General features: G+C 36.4%; 1 protein-coding gene across 1 annotated transcript in view; it reads left to right on the forward strand.

Annotated features, from left to right (window-relative positions):
* HMCN1 (hemicentin 1) overlaps nt 1-14026 on the forward strand; it is a 345340-nt gene that overhangs the window by 275022 nt on the left and 56292 nt on the right. The window contains exons 69-78 of the mRNA XM_016224594.2: nt 745-941; nt 4114-4195; nt 5556-5692; nt 7679-7820; nt 8891-9035; nt 9411-9538; nt 9850-10006; nt 11417-11538; nt 11731-11898; nt 13488-13595. Coding sequence (XP_016080080.2) covers nt 745-941; nt 4114-4195; nt 5556-5692; nt 7679-7820; nt 8891-9035; nt 9411-9538; nt 9850-10006; nt 11417-11538; nt 11731-11898; nt 13488-13595 — 1386 coding nt within the window. The remainder of the gene's footprint in view (nt 1-744; nt 942-4113; nt 4196-5555; nt 5693-7678; nt 7821-8890; nt 9036-9410; nt 9539-9849; nt 10007-11416; nt 11539-11730; nt 11899-13487; nt 13596-14026) is intronic.

Genomic DNA, 14026 nt, shown 5'->3' on the forward strand with positions numbered 1-14026 from the left:
TGGAGCTGTCCAACAGCTATTTTGGCTGCCTTGTGAAACAGTAAGCTGGAAATGTTCATAGAACACTTGAACGATCATTATAAAGAAAGTCTGTTTCAGAGAGATTCCTGAACTTAGGAAGAGTGAACTGAGAAACCTTGCTGCTCCTTTCAAGTGTCGAGATTCCTTAACATCCCCTTGAGAATGATAATTTAGAAGTATAAATAACAAAGAAGGAAAATATTTCTGTCCACACATAACAAATGTGTTTTATGCAGAAAATGTTACTGTTTTTTCTTTTGCTGAGTGGTTGTTTTCTCTTAAAGTTCTGCATGGAAGAGATGATAGCAACATTCCATAGCATTTGCCTATTGCTTTTGTAGAAACAGTATTTAAAAGATAAAAAAACACACTATTAAGTACCTCTCTTTGAAAAATGGTACAAGATGGGTTTAGTTTTTATTATTTTCAAATTTCCAGTTAGGTCAGACTGCTCTAATGATCTGAACCCCAATTACTGAGGTGTAACTACCTCATAATGGCTTGTTACTTTGTGATCTGTTATAGCCATGATCCATCCCTTTTAAAATATTGCCAGTTTAAAAATGGTAATAACATCTAATAATTATTTAGATATCGTGTTCTAACCAATTTAAATCATATGAACCATAGATTGGAGTCAAGTTTTCTTTTAAAGTTTTTCTAATCAGCAGTATTTTATCAAACAGCAAGTTTAGTTTGTTGTTTCTCATTTCCTTTAAATAGAACCACCTCATATCAATGGATCTGAAGAACCTATAGAGGTATCAGTGATTGTTAACAATCCACTTGAACTTACTTGCATTGCTTCTGGAATCCCAGCTCCCAAAATCACCTGGATGAAAGATGGACGGCCCCTTCTCCAGACAGATCAGGTACAAACTCTTGGAGGAGGAGAGATTCTTCGAATATCTAGTAGTCAGGTAAGTTCAGTTCATGCAATTATTTTATCCTAGGTTCAGCTTCTCCCTTGCTGATATGTGAGACATGTTGGAAAAAATTGTATCTTTGAATTCGAATATATCACAGCTCTCAGTAACGTTAGCAACGGTGGATTGGCACTACAATATGCATGACTAGGTAGACACTTACAGGGTGACATGACTAAAAAGAAGTGGAAGTATCATGTTAAACTCAGAAGAAAGCAAGATATCTGCACATTAACTTTTATAAATTCTCACAGTGCTATAACTGATAAAATATCTTTTGTGCCATGTAGCACTTTATGGAACCAGCAAAAAGCGACAACATACATACATATATGAAGCCTCAAAGAGCACTTTTGATCTTCAGAATGAACTACCAGACCTGAAAATCTGAAGAGACACATTAAAAAAAAACAAAAAAAAAACAATTCAGTAAAATTGACTGTTCTTTTAGGTTGTATTTAAGGGAACTAATCAGAAATGTGAATATATGAAAGAGAAATATTTCTGGGTATCTTAGTGTCACAGTCTTCTGTTCTCACAAAGGCAAGCCTTATATTCCAGATATTATCCACCTGTGCCCCGGTGCCCTCATCTGTAAACTGAGGGTAAAAATAATAATAATACCAAACTCATACACTTGGGGGTCTGGAGATAGTCTAACATGATGTGCTTAGACCATGCCACAGCCATGTAGTGATTCTGAACTAGAGTGAGATGGAATTATTGTCATTGCTGCTGCTAATATTGTTATAATCATCATTTCTTTAAAGAATAGAATAACACATTAATTAATCTTATTTTGTTTGCATTGTCACTGAGGAAAGAGGAAGGAAAGAGCTGGTAAAAGAGCGCTAAGGATTATAAATTGTGTCTTTATATGTCTTGGTCCCCATACTACAAATCCACAAACAAACCCCTAGAGATTGAGCACTTATCTGCCAAGGACTTATCATTGCTCAGCGATGAGGCGGGTCTCCTCCTGGGTTTGGTTCCAAAGCCTCGCTGGTGGAGCTCAGCACAGTTCTCACTTCCAACACCAAGAACATGCCTTCTGTTCCCCTCTTCCATCCGTCAGACATGGCAATAACCCAGAGAAAACTCCTTTCAAACTAGCAAACCACTTGAATGTTACCATTTCAACAGACCGAAAAGGAAGGCAAAGAATTTTGTAACATAAAGAATAGCATGAATACAGGAAAGCATGCGGAATATAAATCATAAATTTACGAAGGAATCATAAATGTAAAGGAATCATGATAAATACAGCTGAAGAGGGAGATTCAGGCCACATTGCAGTGGGTCTTGAATGTGAGAATGAAAAGTTAGGTTATAACCAAACAAGACAGAGGTGCCATAGATTGTTAAATGGTGACCCATGTATTCTAGCTGTTGTGGAAAATACCAGCATAACCCATAAGACATTTCACAGCCTTCAAGAAATTTTCAGTGGTCTAGGAGACATAAAACTACAGGTATGATGAAATTAGGAAAAGACGTTATAAGAAAACCATTAAAAACATTATAGAAGTGAAGATTTTAATATTATCAAGTATAAAGACTGCTCTTGGTTCCTCCACACCTCTGTTTTCATAACATTTTGTACACATCTCTGTTAAAGCATTTACTAAGTTATGCTTTACTTGTTTGAACTTTGTCTTTTCATGTATGTGTCATTAACATATAGATTGCCTGGCACGTAATGGATGTTTTGCAATTCCAAAATGTGTGGTAGAGACAAGAGTTTCCTCAAACATCTTTCATCAAACATTCGTCTGTGATTCATTCCAAAGGGGGAAGAATTATATGACCAAATAGACTTGGAAAACTATGAACTGTACCTCTCCCTCCTTTGTGTGCCATAACAGTTGTCAACAACTTGGCAAAATCTTACTCTAAAAAAATCTGATCAACTATAATTTTCAAACACCCTATTAACAGAACACATTTTAGAAAATGTAGCTACAAATAATGACTTTTGATATCCTGAAGGGCATAAGTTGTCAGGAAATATTTCTTGGAGGAGGCAATATTTAAGAGTAGCCATGAATGATGGGTTCAAGTTTGGCTAAGTCAGGACAAGGGGAGGGGAAAGTATCATTTGGGAATAAATTGAGTTGGTAGAGAAGAATTGACTTTTAGAGGCTTTGAAAATATGATGAGAAATTCAGAAATGATTCTCTAGGTAGTAGCACATCATTTTAAATTCTTAATTGAAGGACTGTGTGAGTGCCATTCTTCTAAAGTTGTGTTTAAGTATTTTTCCAAAAATACTAGTCTTAACGTACTGGTCTTAAATTTTTTCAAAGGAGTTACTGCAGCCTACCAAAAGGTTTTTCCATAATCTATAAAGTCAGTTTTGAATGTAAGAATTTTAAAATTTCCAATATATGAGGAATGTTCAAGTAGTAAAATAAATGAAAACAAGATTTTCCTACTTTTCCAAAATAACATTTTTTCACAGTAGTAAGATCATCTATTTTCCAGAGTTGTACTTTATACATGCATCAGCATGGGCCGTTTCTACACAACATCAAACATGTGAATGAAGACTAACACTTCCAGTGGAAACTATGCATGAGGTTTTTGAAAGAAATGTTCTGGCTTTAGTGAGAAAATAATAGATTTTGCTGTCACTCTGACCCTGTTTGCAGCCAAATTACATAATGTAGCCCTTTCGTTTCCTCATGTATGTCAAAGGTGGATTCAAAATGTGTCATTCATGTGCTTTATTTAAATAACCTGATATTTATTCATTTACTTAATTTTCTTCAGGAAGACTCCAATTGAACTTTTCAGTCTGAAATTCAGACTCACAAATACTTATTCAGTTAACGTTGAGCATCTAGCCTGTCATGTATGGCACTAGGTTCCTATATGTACCTGCCTTTCCTGAGACCATTCAATATACCTAATATGCAATAATCCTGAGATAAAGTACTGAAACCCTATTAAAACATAGATTTACATAGACTAGAGGTACCAAGCAATGCTCTATATCTGAGTGCTATCAGAAATCTTAAGACAGTTCATTAAATCTTAATTATTATGCCATCTTAATGTAAAGCTGCTTGGTGTGAGATTTTCAAATTCATTCTAGTGGATATTTATTCTCATCACCAAAACCAACACGGTAACACTGTGTAATTTACTTACCTGGATTTTTTAGGTGGAAGATACAGGAAGATACACATGCCTGGCATCCAGCCCTGCAGGAGATGATGACAAAGAATATTTAGTGAGAGTGCACGGTAAATTTGGCAAAGTGCTCGGCAGTCCATCAGACCCTAATACTCAATTAGAGGCCATATTTTATGGAACCTGGGGCAACTCCACAGCATATCATATGTTTATGCGTTAGGAAATATGTGTTTTGCAAATCCGATGCTTATATTTGACTGATCAAATGCTTTTAAGGAATAGTTCAGTGGATTTTGTTACTTGTTTTGTTCCTGCATAAATAATCCATATTTATTGATTTAAAATAATAGAATATAAATTATGATAAAAAGAAAATTTTTTAAATTCATCATCTTACCACACAAAAGATAGGACTATTTTGCATACTAATATTTTGTCACAGAAATGTGGTCATACAGCATATAGTAGTTAATCTATTTTTTAATCTCACTTAATGGAATGGTAAATATGTTTTCATGTCAAAAAATATTTTTTATAACATTATTTTTTTGGTAATTGTGTGCTATTCCAGTTAACCTATATGCCATCGTTTGTTTAATCCATTCCGTATGTTTGGATACTAAGGCTCTTTCTTTATTTTCACCAATATAAGCAACACTATTATAAACATCCTTGTATATACATGTACAGGGATGGTGTATTTCCTTAATTATTTTATTTTGATAAATTTCTTGCTTGTTTACACAGATACGCACACACACACATGCACATGCACACACGCTTAAGGCCAAATTACCTTCTAAAAAGTTTGAACAGTTACACTCTGACAGAGAAATGGGAATCTCTCCTGGTGGAGAGGAACATGTTAAAAACGAAGCACAGTTTTTTCTCATCCTCACAGCCTAAATGCCTAGCAGTGTAAGCTATAGGGCTGGCGTAATATAGGAGGGTCCTCCTCTGCCCACCTGCCCTACATACAGATTAGACCTACCACTATTGACATGTAAATTGTGTATTATATATAACATAGTTACATTAAAAAGATACATTTCTGCAAATAAAGAAAAAAATATATATTTATACATATTACAATAGACCCTGATTTAGTGGTTTTAAAATCTGATATTCAGAAAAAATCATTACCAAGTGTGTTCCTGGGCATGGAATCCCCTATTTGTGCCTTAGTTTTTTCAACTGTTAAATGGTGATATTAATGTGGTTTATTACTTATCCCAATCATGCGACTGAGGAAGGATTTCATTACTTAATGTATGTAAAAGTATTGAATAAGTAAAAACACATGCCACTATTTATAATAATTTGTACCATAAATTGAATGAGTAATGTTTTAACTATATGCCTTTTATTTCCTATAGCAGAAGCAATATTTGTTGATTACCTATTAGAATTCAGATTGTTTTACGTCTCGTTTATTGAAAGCTTTCAGTGTATTTTTTTCCTCACACCCAGTGCCCCCTAATATTGCTGGAACTGATGGGTCTCAAGATTTCACTGTGCTACGGAACAGACAAGTGACATTGGAATGCAAATCGGATGCAGTGCCCCCACCTGTAATCACTTGGCTCAAAAATGGAGAACAGTTACAAGTAAGTCTTGTAACTTCAAGAGATTCATTTTGAGAAAAAAAAAAAATCGGCTGTGGAGTCTTTGCTAGGTAGACAAAACCAAACAAACATCAGGCTACTAGTGATTTAACACTGCAGGGGTGGGCCTAAGGCCCCTGACTTTTCCTGCGTGGTCTTGTCTCCCATGTGCTCATTTCACTCTAGACCGTTAGGTATTCATATAGAGACTGATGGTGTTGATGATGATGAAGTTGAGGCTAATCCCAGATATGACCAAGTTATGTGAGTACTAGGACAGACTTGAGTTCGCCAGTTACAAAAAATGTAAGATGAGCTCAGTTTTAGCTATTTTGAGTTTGGATTACCTATATGTTATCCAAGTGGAGATTCTTAAAAAGCATTAAGGAATATGGGTCCAAATTTCATTAAAAAGGTTTTGATTTGGTAGTCTTCACGGTAGAGCTTCTTATTGAAGCCTTAAGGTTGCATGAGGTTGACCAGAAAGCTTACAGGGTAACATGCCCAGTGACTGAGACTAAAACCTGAGGCTATACCAACAATTACAGGGTGAGCGAAGGAAGAAGAGAAAGTGAGTGGGACAGGGAAGGAGGATTCAGAGAGACAAGGTGAAACCTAGGAGACACCGGTGTACTGAAAGTCAAGGAAAGAGAGAGATTAACAGAGGCCGCATTAGGATACAAATTAAGTTGTGTCCCTTGGCTTTGAGAATACACAGAAGTGACTAAAGATCTTAACAATGGTTCTTCAGTAGCGTGGTCAAAGTAGAGGACAGGTTATGGTTGTTGGGGGAGTTAAAGAACAAGAAGAACTGGAAATAATCATGGACTATTCTTGAAATCGTGTAGAAAAGATTTATATATTTTTATTTACTGAGAGAAAGTGATTGAAGATGTAGGAGAGAAAAGAGAAGTTTAAAAGACAAAGTGAAAGGCACGGGACCCTGATCGCAGGAGAAGAGATTATCCTTGGACTGATGGGTTGACCTTTTTTCACAGAAAATATCAATCTTTGATGGTACCTGAATTTTTTAACAATGATGAGCATCAGGCATTTTCATTTATACAAAATTATTTGTTTATATTAATTGGACTTAATAGCAGAGGTTAAATTTAATTATCTCTATGTTTTCATAATTCTTGATTCCATGCCTGGACATAAAATAAATGCTTTACAAATATTTGTAAACTAAAATAATTTATTTACTTATTTTTAAAATGTTAGGGGATAATTGTTTTCTATAAGTTACCCAAAGTTAATTTTCGAGTCAAGAAGCTTTCAGTTGTGAGTAAGAGACTGAAACCAACTTAAAAAGTTTTTAAAGTTATTTATTAGCATCAGTATATGAACTCAGGCTTTAGACATCACTAGATCCAGAGGCTCTAATCATGTCTTCAAGCATCTATGTCCTTTCTCCGAATCTCCACTCTGCTTGCTTTGTCTTAGAGTCAACGCAGGCTGTCCCCACGTGCCACCAGCCTCATGTCATCCTCACTACCAGTGATTCTAGTGAAGAAAGCATGCCTTATTGCCCAGCACCTAGAGCAGAGTCCTGCGGTGGGCTCTGATGGGCCCACATTGAGTAGCCTGCCCATCCTTGAGTGGATCATTTTGGCCAGGACAACTGGGACATTTATTATGTCCTTGCCTTAACCACACTCATAGAAATAATTCTCATGGGTGTGTTTTTTTAAATATATCTTTATTGTTGAAAATATTACAGGTGTCTGCTCCCGCCCCCATTGACCCCGTCCGCCCTGCTCCCACCCCCTCCCGGTCCTTCACTGCACTATTTTCTGTGTCCATGGGTTATGCATATATGCGTATCCTCATGGGGTTTTGATACCAAGGTAATGGTGAAGGAAGCAGACAAAGGGTACTGAAAGACAGGTGCTCTACAGTTTACTATAGTGACTTTTGATGTTATAAGGTAATATTTTATTTCCTTTTCCTGACATTTTAATGATTAATTTTATTTGCTGAATCCAGGCAACACCTCGAGTACGAATCCTATCTGGAGGAAGATACTTGCAAATTAATAATGCAGATCTGGGTGATACAGCCAATTATACCTGTGTTGCCAGCAACATCGCAGGGAAGACTACAAGAGAATTTATTCTCACTGTAAATGGTAAGAAAAACTCATCATTGTTTCACAATTTAAAAATTTAACCAAAAACATTCAAGTGGATGATGACCTTTTTGTTTTTTATGAATCTATTAAACTGATTTTTGTGATTATCTTATTTCTCTAGAAAAAGACAACCTGTAGTATTTGTGTTGTGGTCATTTTCAAACTAACTCAAATTCAAAAAAAAAAAAAAATAGTTAAAGATATATTACTGTCTTAGAGGATAATATATGCCCAGTTGTCATCAGCATATCCTGGTGTTTTGTGTCATTCAGATCAGAGCCATTAAGGAAGTTAATATATTAAATCTCCAAATGACAAGTGACCCATTATTTAGTTCACCTTTATTGATGTTGGTGTTTCAGTATACATGTGCTAGACAGAGACTGCAGAACTATATAGTTCTAAAATTATAGAACTATAATTTTATCAGATATAAAATCTAAACACTAAACATTGCCAAATTTCAGGAAGATAATACAGACTTTGCCCACAAACAATCCCTTTGGATTTTTAATATATGAAACCTTACAGGATATTGGGTGAACCACACAACTAATATCTCTACTGCTAAAATTAAAATTCAGGTTTTCTATTCCCATATGCATTCAATGATTAATAAAATACATGCTCTGAGACTTGCATGATTAATCACAGATGTGCTTTTTGTTAGAACAGCCCACTTTCTGTTCTTTATTTAAAGTGAAGTGGTGCCAGTGTTAACATTCTCTGACCATTATTTGGCCAAAGAGAAATAAGAAATATCATCTTTAATTTGCATCAGACTAGAGCTGATTTTTATTCAAGCCTCTCTTATAGAAAGCCAGATTTCACACACCATACCAGGGATTTAAAATCCCCTTCCCCCATCTACTCTTTAGTTTTAAACACAAAGTATCTTGAATAATATTTTAGCAATAAAACCCCGATTCTATTTATACTGATCTGAATTAGCTGTGGGCAAAGTTATCCATCTAACTCAAAGCTCACCTTGTATTACCACTTCAAAGTCTTAATTCAGGCTGTGGTATTAACATAAATGAAGTTTTCCATATGCATCTCTCCTGCAGTTCCTCCAAGCATAAAGAGTGGCCCCCAGAGTCTTGTCATTCACTTAAATAAGTCAACTGTATTGGAATGCTTTGCCGAAGGCCTGCCGGCCCCGAGGATCACATGGAGAAAGGATGGAGCTGTTCTCTCTGGGAATCATGCAAGGTAACAGTCTGGGAAGGGGTGAAAGCTGTAAGAACTGAAATATAAGTCCTTAACTATTTTTCCAGTGCATTATTTTGATCTTGTTATATTAGAATTAATCTCTTCACCTTCTTATGAGAATCAGAATACAGTATTCTAAAAGCGTAACTCCTAAGACTTACATCCAAAACATGATGATAATTCTTCAAAGAACACAAGCCCATCTGCTGTGCACCTTTGCAGAATAGCCCTTTATTCCGCCAGGATATTGTAAATTTCTGAAGCAGGGAAAGGACTAGAAATGGATCTAACTAAGCCTTTAAAAGTGCTCTCAGTCAAAATGTGGATAATCGGAAAAGGCTGACTCAAGGGACTCCGCTGTGATCTTTCTTGTAGATATTCCATCTTGGAAAATGGATTCCTTCACATCCAGTCAGCACATGTCACCGATGCTGGGCGGTATTTGTGTATGGCGACCAATGTTGCTGGAACAGACCGCAGACGGATAGATTTACAAGTCCATGGTAAATACACTCCTGTGAACAACATCCAACCTTTGGGTCCCATGTTCTTTGATAGCCTAAACCCGTAAGATTGTCAAGACCTTGATATCCAAGACTACTCACATGTATTACACTATATTATGAACAGGCAAGACCCATATTTTCCCCTCATTGTGAACAGCACCATCGCAGCACTATTTAAATTCACAGAACCATGCTGTTTACCTAACTATGAGGCACATTACCAGTGGTTAAATTCACTTGGGCAAAAATACTTGAGAAGGCATAGTACTTGCTGAGTGTGTTTCTCTCTTATTTGGTGACTATTTTAGTTCCTCCATCCATTGCTCTGGGTCCTACCAACATCACTGTAACAGTAAATGTTCAAACTACTCTGGCTTGTGAGGCTGCTGGAATCCCAAAACCATCCATCAGTTGGAGAAAAAATGGGCACCTTCTCAATGTGGATCAGAATCAGAATTCCTACAGGTAAGAAATAGTTTCATTGAAAAACCCCACCTACTATTTAGAAAAATAGTTTAAAAATAATACTTTAACTCTAGCAGTGAAGACAACAAATAATATATTTAAAGCATGAGGAATTAGGTCTACTTTTTTTTTTTTAAGCACCTTTTGGAATTTTATAAAGACAAAAGATGATATCATCATTTGGTACAAAAGAAACACTATTCTGTAAAAACAATTCAAGCTTCAGTTGTAGAATAAAACTCAAATTTTATACCTTGAAACACAACCTAAGTATTTGGCAGCCTGTGTGGGAAGAAAAAACAGCATTTTCTCCAATTTTTTGGCATTTCTCTGGCTCTGCCACCGTACCTCATAATATGGCAGTGCATGATTTTTAAGGGTTAACCTTTAAGTGACTAGGAATTTCTGATGCTTTAGATGAGCATAATTTATTGTATCTCAATTAAGTTAATAGATAGTAATCTTGTCAAAAGATTTGCAGTAGTACCTAAAAGAAATGTTCTCTTTGAAATGATCTACTTTGACAAAAATCAATTCTAATACAATTCTAATACATCAGGAAATATGAAGCTAAGAGTGTTTCACCTGAAATGCGATTGCTTCCCTCTCTTTCTCACCCTTTGAATCTTTTGGCATTGGAGTTTAGTGACTTGAAGGTACACAGTATGTGAAAAATGTACAATGCCCTTGAATTTAAAAACATGTCAAACATGTCCCATTCAGATTATTTCTATTCTATTAGTGCACAGTTTGAAGTAAGAAAATAGATATTCTTATTCAGATTTACTTTAAATAATGTATGTGTAGTTAACTAAACCTCCTAAACATTCCATGTGATCCATATCACTTCAGTTTTTAATTCATTGGGAGGAAAAGACATTGATATATGTATTGTGCATCTCCAAGGTATCCAATACATGTAAGAAGATATGTGAAATGGGTAATTACTAATGACCCATCCGTCAACGGAAATAACCAAATACCAACCTGCGAAGTTATTGCTGAAATTTAGAGATAATTTTTGTGAAGCATTTGACATGGTGCCAGGAATGTAGTCAATGCTCAGTAAACAGTGGCTGTCATCAGTGTGCTCAGTGCACTGCATTCACGTAGGAGGGCATGGTTGATCGTGATCATGGTTGCTCGTGGTTGATTTTTCGAAAATGCAAGATCCCCCCTTCAGGCAATCCTTCTACCCACTGCCTCCTGTAAATGTCAAGGCTGAGGCCCTATCAATGAACTGCCATATAAATTTAAAGTCTGATACCCTAAGTATCAGAAATGATGCTCATTTTAACAGGAAAGAGTTCCATTTCCCTCAATTCACAACATGGGACCATATTGAACCAACTGGAAACACTTATGTAAACTGATATGTCATATCTCATTGTTTTAAATTCTTTCTTCTAGGCTCCTTTCTTCTGGTTCACTAGTAATTATTTCCCCTTCTGTGGATGACACTGCCACTTACGAGTGCACTGTGACCAACGATGCAGGAGAGGACAAGAGAACCGTGGATCTCACTGTCCAAGGTAGAACTGGCTTAGTGTGTGGATTGAAAGTTGGACTGACGTCATTCATCATTCCAGCCTCCCAAGAGGGCTTCCTTTTCCCCTTAATGAACATTTGCTTTCACTGTGGAAAGAGAAAGGTGTGTGATAACTCTTTGGAAATCTGTGAGCATTGGAAACATGGCATTTTCTTTTTTTGTGTTGTTGTTTTAGTTCCACCTTCCATAGCTGATGAGCCGACCGACTTCCTAGTAACCAAACACTCCCCAGCAGTAATTACCTGCACTGCTTCAGGGGTTCCATTTCCCTCCATTCACTGGATGAAAAATGGTATAAGACTGCTTCCCAGAGGAGATGGCTACAGAATTATTCAGTCCTCAGGTAAGACCAAGTTTAGCGATTGCACATCTGTTGATTGGACTAAGGGTGAATGGATGGCCTCACCAGACATTTTTGCACCAAAATTTAAAAAATGAAATACATATGAATTTCTGTGCTTAGGCAGCTGGGGGGAAAAATGCAATTGGCATAAGAAGAGAGGAAAGAAGTCTGCAAACAAAGTTACAATATCTAAGGCTGATCTGAATAAGCATGATCCACTGGAATTTTGTGGGCATATTTACTAAATCTAAGGTTTAACAAATTCACCGGTTGGCTTTGAGTGGACAGCATTTCTTTCATTGGCTAAATAGCATGTCCATTTATTTAACAAACATTTGTGCCTAAAATATACTATATACTCCACTAAGTTTCAGATGGTATAAAACTAAGACAGGGTTCTTGCTTTCAGTTTATAATTTAGCAGGTAAGGCTGGGTGATAAGTGCTGTGATGAGTAATTTTTGAGGGTGGTAGCCATCATTTATAGAAGTTAAGTATTGAAAATCTATAGAATTGAAGAGAGGAAAAATAATTCACCCATATGAAAGTATAGGTGATGCACATTGGTGTTTCTGAAAACTCACCCTGCATTGGGGAGGGCACTGGAGATACACTAAAGCAACAACTAGCATCCAGGGGCTTTATGAGTGTGTGCATATTATTCTGAAAGAATTTTTTTATTTCTTCAATAAAAGGGAAATAATGGAAGATTTGCTCTTGGGGTGGAACTTGGCTTTCAAGGCAAAGTATTTTTTGCCTTCTCAGAAACCTGTATAAGTTGATAGTAATTAAAATCATAAAATATACATTAATTACCCATCAGCACAAAGTATTGTGCAAAGAAAACAGTTTGGAACTTTCTCATAATGTTAAACAGTTACCATATCACCCAGCAACTCCATTCCTAGGTATCTACTCAGAGAAATGAAAACATATGTCCACAGAAAGACCTGTTTGCAAATGTTCAAACAGCATAATTCTCTATAGCCAAAAAGTAGAAACAATTCAGTTGCCCATCAGGTGGTGAATGGATAAAGAAAATGTGGATAATCCATACAGTGGAATTCTATGTAGCAATAAAATGGAACAAAAATATTGACACATGTTAGAATAGGTGAAACCCGAAAACTATGCTCACCGTGACATGTCAGACACGAAAGGCTTCCGTATGATTTCATCTGTATGAAATAGTCTATAAAGGGAAATATATAGACAGAAAGCAAATTAGTGATTGCCTAGGGCTGGTGTTGAGAGTGAAGTGAGGAGTGACTGTAAATGTGATAAGATTTCTTTTTAGGGAAATGGAAATATTCTAAAATTAGATTATGATGATAGTTGCATAACTGTAAATAGACTAAAATTTCTGAATTGCAAATCTAAATGGGTGAATTTTATGATATGTAAATTTTGCTTCAATAAAGCTGTTAATAATGATTTTAAAAGTTCTTTGCTAGGCACCTCAGAGGTTACAAGTATTAATATAAGCCAGCACCACTGTGCTATGGGGATGAAAACACAGAAATCAGAGAGATACAGTTCATCGAACCAGAAAAATGGGTACACCGTGTGCAAAAACTTTTTTCTTTTTAGGAGCAATTGAAATATTTGCCAGTGAATTGAACCATGCTGGGAGATACACTTGTGTCGCCAGGAATGCGGCCGGTTCTGCACATCGACACGTGACCCTTCACGTCCAGGGTATGGAGGACTCTTGACTCATTAAAAGCTTGATGTTGGTTTTTAGTTTTGTTTTATCGTGTTTATTCTTGAAAGGTGGTACTGTCTAGAGCTGTGAACCACAGAAATATGCTGAGGATAAGAAAGCCTGGTAGATAGTCTTCAGTAGCCTAAAGAGAACGCACAGTGCTGGCCAGTTTTGCTCAGTGGTTAGAGCATCGGCCTGGGGACAGAAGGGGTCTCAGGTTCGACTCCCAGTCAAGGGCACATACCTCAGTTGCATGATCAACAAATCGATGTGTCTCTCTTATGTCAATATTTCTTTCTCTCTCGCTCTCGCTCTCTCTCCCCCCCTCCCTTCCACTCTCTCTAAAAATCAGTGGAAAAAATAAAAATAAGAAAGAAGACCCACAGACAACAAACCCCACAGAACAACTCTCGAATCACTTCTC

Source organism: Miniopterus natalensis, chromosome 19 (genome assembly GCF_054644295.1).
Source record: "Miniopterus natalensis isolate mMinNat1 chromosome 19, mMinNat1.hap1, whole genome shotgun sequence".
In the NCBI taxonomy this organism is placed as follows: domain Eukaryota; kingdom Metazoa; phylum Chordata; class Mammalia; order Chiroptera; family Miniopteridae; genus Miniopterus; species Miniopterus natalensis.